The sequence below is a fragment of the Loxodonta africana genome, chromosome 7 (assembly GCF_030014295.1).
Source record: "Loxodonta africana isolate mLoxAfr1 chromosome 7, mLoxAfr1.hap2, whole genome shotgun sequence".
NCBI classification, from domain to species: Eukaryota; Metazoa; Chordata; class Mammalia; order Proboscidea; family Elephantidae; genus Loxodonta; species Loxodonta africana.
This window is the reverse complement of record NC_087348.1, coordinates 26,329,378-26,335,526: the sequence shown is the minus strand read 5'-3', so window position 1 is coordinate 26,335,526 and position 6,149 is coordinate 26,329,378. Positions and strand designations below refer to the sequence as shown.

The 6,149-nt window shown below is 34.6% G+C and overlaps 1 protein-coding gene across 1 annotated transcript; it reads left to right on the top strand.

The window, feature by feature from the left end:
- The first annotated feature begins 4,210 nt into the window (after positions 1–4,210).
- On the top strand, positions 4,211–5,378 carry LOC100658835 (olfactory receptor 8H1-like). The gene has a single exon (XM_003423602.3). The coding sequence runs from the start codon at positions 4,240–4,242 to the stop codon at positions 5,191–5,193; it is 954 nt and encodes a 317-aa protein (XP_003423650.3). The 5' UTR covers positions 4,211–4,239; the 3' UTR covers positions 5,194–5,378.
- The last annotated feature ends 771 nt before the right edge of the window (positions 5,379–6,149 follow it).

Here is a 6,149-nt window from a genome sequence, read left to right as displayed (position 1 = left end):
AGGAGATGTCCTATTATTTTCCATAGTGGTTATACCATTTTACACTTCCTCCAGCACTGCATAAGAGTTCCCATTTCCCTGCAACCTCTCCAATATTTGTTATTTTCTGTTTTTGTTTTTTTTTTTTTTTTTTGTGCCAGTTATATCAGAATCAGATGGTATCTCATTGTAGTTTTGATTTACATTCCTCTGATAGCTAATGATTGGGAACAAGTCCTCATGTGTCTGTTAACTTCTTGAGTGTCTTTTGTGGTCAAGCATCTATTCACATCTTTGCCCATTTTTCAATTGAGTTTTTTGTCTTGTTTCTGTTGTTGTTGAGGTGTTGAAGTATTCTATAGATTTTAGAGATTAGACTTCTGTCAGATATGGTGCAGCCAAAATATTTTTCCTAGTCTCTGAGTTATCTTTTTACTCTTTTGGTGAGGTCTTTTGATGAGCGTAAGTGTTAATTTTGAGGTGCTCCGAGTTATCTTTTTACTCTTTTGGTGAGGTCTTTTGATGAGCGTAAGTGTTAATTTTGAGGTGCTCCGAGTTATCTAATTTCTCTTCTGCTGTTAGTGCATTGTTAGTCATGGTTTGTACACTTTTTATGCCATGTATTAGGGCCCCTAGTGTTACCCTTATTTTTTCTACCATGATCTTTATCTTTTTAAGTTTTATATTTAGGTTTTGATCATTTCGAATTAGTTTTTGTGTGTGGTGTGAGGTATGGGTTCTTTATCATTTTTTTTTTTTTACAGATGAAAGAGTCAAACATTTTTAAGAAAGCTTTCAAAAGCTATTTCTTAAGTATTAAAGTTGAGTTTAAACACATTTTTCTTGTTTTCAGGTGCTAATCTCTTAAGTATCCCCTTTTACTGTTCTTAAGCGTTTATTTTTAAGCACTTATTATTAGGACAATTATTTTATTGCAGGGGTATGTATGAGGGGTATTGGGTTCTGAGATATTAATCACAAAGAGATTATTTAGTGGATATGCCCATCAACCCTTTTTTAAAGCACTGTCAAAAAATCAAGGCTCCAGGAATTAACTTGATACAAATTGAGATGTTCCAACAAAGGGATGCAGCAATGGAAGTGCTCACTTGTCTGTGCCAAGAAATTTGGAAGACAGCTACCTGGCCAACCATCTTGAAGAGATCCATATTTATGCCTATTCCAAAGAAAGGTGATCTAACCCAATGTGGAAATTATTGAACAATGCCATTAATATCACACACAAGTGAAATTATGTTGAAGATCATTCAAAAGGGGCTGCAGAAATATATGGATGTGATAGGAATGGGACATCCCACTATATACTAAATACTAAATTTATGATTATAAATTCACAAATGCCACTCCCTTTAAAGAAAAAAAAAAAAACCTAAAATCTTTAGACCCAGATAGTTCAATGGTAATTTCTGTTAAACTTTTAAGGGAGAAACAATACAAACATTACACAAGTTCTTTCAGAAAAGAGAATAGGGGCAACTCTTCCAAAAATTGTTATATGGATCTAATATAAGCCTAATATCAAAATCTGAAATATACTTTATGGGGGAAAAAAAAATGACAGACACGTCTTTAATGCTCATGTATTTAAAAATCTTTAATAAAATAAAATTTAATCCAGAAACACTAAAAATAATTATCTATCATAATCAAGTGGGATTTATCTCAGATATGTAGGATTGGGTAGATATTGAAAAATCAACCATACTAAAATAAGAACAAAGGAAAAGATGTTATTATATTGGATTCAGAAAAGATTCCTGAGATTTATTTGATATTTCAATTTCTTTTTCTTTATAATTAAGAAAGCTTTTGACCTGATCATATTCAGAGTTTTTATGATATATTAACATATCTTGATAATTATTTTTAATAATTTATATTATAATAAATTAATAATTTTATGATATATTAATATTTTTTCTGATATAACATTGTAAAATGGTTACTAGTCTCAGCATATTTTTTTTTTGTCCTTTCTTCTCTCATTTTTCTTTCTATAAAACAAAAGCCAAGTACCTTAAAATGGTAATACAAGTTGCATGTATTTCTGTGCAGATGAATTAGGTAACACTGACAAACCTGAATGGAGAACCCACGCCATGGTTTCCTTGTTATCCCTCAAAATGTCCCCCTGTCTGCTGCTGAATACTCCTGGAGACAATTTATCTACAGAGCACCAGTCAATGCATGACACTTGAAATTGTCTGTTTTGTAGAAGACCAATCTAACATAGCCCAAGGGGTATTATCAGTGTTTAGTGATAAAATAAGGATAAGATACTGAATATATAGTATGATAATTGATACACTACATAAGTAGACATATCAGTAAACACAAAGAAAAATTATTGGAAGAAAATACATCAAAATATTAAAAACTGTTTTGAATGAGCTTCATTTTCTTTGAATTTTGTTGTATTCTCTGCTTTTTCTAATAAGCAATGTTTTATTCCTATGATAGTATCATACTTAAAATTATAAAAAGAATGTACTATCCTACCATTCGTAGTCAACTACTTGGCCTTTGAGTTACAGAGTAATTAAGCATTTCTTTAGAAAGAGTTTATCTATAACATTCTAGTAAAAAATGTGGAGGATCACAAAGGAAGACTAAACCGTCATGGTTCTCATTATGTCTCTTCTAAAGGAGTAGGAAACAATCTGCTACAAGCCTAGCGTGAATATATTAGTCCTTGAGCTTTTATCTTTGGAAAGGTGCCAAGCAATGTCCCTTGGAAATTAGTCCTCGAGGATAATGGAACGTTGCATTCTCAGCCACTGCCAGTATATGAAGTGCCGTGGAATTATTAGGGTGAGAGGCAGGGGATATTCAGCTCTGGTTAAGTTCATAGTCGCTTGCAGGTATTTTTTAGAGATATAACTTCCTCTCAGATTTTGCATTTGACTAGGAACTGAACAAAATTTGAAGGTTGATTTACTTCAGGAAAAAAATGCATGCACAGAAATGTGAAAATTATGCATTTGAAAGGAAAACAATATTATATCACAGAAATTTTCATCTCCTTAAAGGCTTTATTTTATTTTACTTTATTTTTTTGAAGAATACTTTGAGCTTGACAAAATTCCAGACAGGTAATATTGGAAGAAGAAACTTTTCACCAAGTTTGGCTCACTGTAAGTATTATTCTCAAAATTAGAGGGTTTAAGGTCAGATCATGCAGCCCTGGTGGTACAGAGGTTATACGCTCGGCTGCTAATCAGATCCTCAGCGGTTCAAATCCACCAAGTCAATCCGTGGGAGAAAGATGTGGCAGTCTGCTTCCGGTAAAGACCTACAGCCTTGGAAACCCTGTGGAGCACGCTGTACTCTGTCCTACAGGGTCACAATGAGTCGGAGTCAACTCCACGGCAACGGGTTTTGGTTTTGTTCAGGTCAGATCAAATCAAATGGAGACATCTACATATGCCTTACCATAAGTCATGCTAGGATTTGTGGAAACAGACTTATGGAGTTGGTGGAATCAGCTGTATATGAGCAATTGTTCACATTTTGGAACTATAACTTTCAGAAGGAGTTTTATTTTCAATAGTCAAGAAAACAAAATGTCTTCTGCAAATGAATATTCTGTGGTCTCCAATTTTAATACATCACAGTAAAGACTCCAAAGGTTGAAGTTTCCGATCTGTCTGTTGTATTAAATGATATTCAAAGCAAAAGGACAGTAAATGATGGGTTAAAACTTTGTTTCTATCACTGCTTACTACACATTTAGAATTTTTCTTCAGGTTGCCGAAATTAATTATAATTAAATACATAGTGTTATGAGCATGCTTTTTGTAATAAACCTAACGTGGTAGAATCACAGAGCCGACATTTACTCGCTTTTACTTTGGATGAATTACTTAAAAGTCTGTGCCAATTTTCTTATCAAAAAATGTGAGTAATAATAACACCTATGGCAGATATTTTCATGGAGATTAAATGTGTTAGGAAAGGGAAGCCTTGAGAACATTGGTCATTTCATGCTAATTACATATGTTACTTTCCAATTCTATAATATTCCAATGTCCATTTACACCCATATTTACATATAGCAATGAAATTAAGATTTCATTCAGTCATATTTTGTAATCTACTCTTTATTACCAATTTATAGAAACACAAAACTGTTCTTTTTTTTTTTTTTAATGCCAGATCATTCATCCAAACAAAACCTATTTGAAGTCACTGATGCTAAGTATTAATTTAATCTTCTCCAGTTTAGAGAAGTTGCATACTATGAGTAGAAGTAATAACACAAACGTGTCTGACTTCATCCTCATGGGACTGACAGACTCTGAAGAGATCCGGCTGGTCCTCTTTGCTCTATTTCTCCTGATATACCTGGTTACTCTGCTGGGGAATACAGGGATGATACTAATAATCCACCTGGATCTCCAGCTTCACACCCCCATGTATTTTTTCCTCAGTCATCTTTCATTCCTTGACCTCAGCTACTCGACAGTCATTACTCCTAAAACCTTAGAGAACCTACTGACTTCGACCAAGGATATTTCATTTGTGGGCTGTTTCACCCAGATGTATCTTTTTGTCTTCTTGGGTGCCACTGAATGTTTTCTTCTGTCTTCTATGGCCTATGATCGCTACGTAGCTATCTGCAATCCTCTACGATACCCAGTTATTATGTCCATGACACTCTGCCGCTCCCTCATCACTGCATCCTATGTGATTGGCTTCATTGACTCCTCCGTCAATGTCCTTTGCATGAACACATTGCGTTTCTGTGATTCCAATGTAATCCGTCACTTTTTCTGTGACACACCCCCAATTTTAGCGCTGTCCTGCACTGATACACATGATACTGAGATCATGATACTCATTTTTGCTGGCTCTACCTTAATGGTGTCTCTTATCACAATCTCTGTGTCCTATGCTTCCATTCTCTCCACTATCCTGAAAATCAATTCTACTTCAGGAAAGCGAAAAGCCTTCTCTACCTGTGCCTCCCACCTCCTGGGAGTCACCATCTTCTATGGTACCATGATTTTTACTTATTTAAAGCCAAGTAAGTCCTACTCCTTGGGAAAGGACCAAGTGGCCTCTGTTTTTTATACGATTGTGATCCCCATGCTGAATCCACTCATTTATAGTCTCAGGAACAAAGAAGTGAAAAATGCTCTCATTAGAGTTATGCAGAAGAGAGAGAGCACAAGGCATGTAAGACAACAGTGATGTTCCCTATTTAATCTCATATTTTCTTTCTTTCCTACTAGGTATTTCCTTGGTCTTTCTCTCTAATAACAATTTCATCTTTCAATTGGCCTCTATTTCTGTTGAACTATTTTTTATTTGACTATATATGATCTTGGACATCTCTAGCCATATATATATATTTTTTCTTTAGAAATCTATATAGTAATTGGAAGCCAGGAAATACGAGTTGAACTTGTGGTTTAAATATATATGCCTTTAAGGAAAATTAATATGCAAAATAAGAAAATACGGTATCATTTTTTAAACTCTATTGCACCAACCTCCATGCATATCCAATTTCAGAGAATTTAGTTATGGGTAATGAAGCCCTGGTGGTGCAGCGGTTAAGAGCTCGGCAGCTAACCAAAAGATCAGCAGTTCAAATCCAGCAGCTGTTCTTTAGAAACCCTGTGGGACAGTTCTACCCTGTCCTATAGGGTCTCTATGAGGCAGAATGGACTCAACAGTAACGGGTTTGGTTTGGTGATTTTTTTTGTTTGTTTTAAGTTACATTATATCAATCTCCATGCACACCCAATTTCAGAGAATTCAGTTGGGGATAATAGCTACATTTTTAGCACAATGATAACAGTTTCAGAGATCAATTTATGTATTATACAGAGGGATGTATATATAGCTCAGTGATTATGAGCACTTGTTTTTGAGGTAGACATTCCAGGGTAGATTCCAGGTCAGCTACCCATATAGCTGTATGACCCTTAATAAATTACTAACACTTTAAGCCTCAGTTTTCTTAACTGTGAAAAATAAATAATTCCTGGTCCATAGAGTTATAGTAAAGTTTAAATCTGACAAAAATGCATTTATTGCAGTACTTAAATGGTGCTCATTATCATTAGAATATATGCATCCCTGCGATATTTAAGGAGGCCTGATGGTAGAATGGTTAAAGCACTCAGCTGCTAACCAAATGG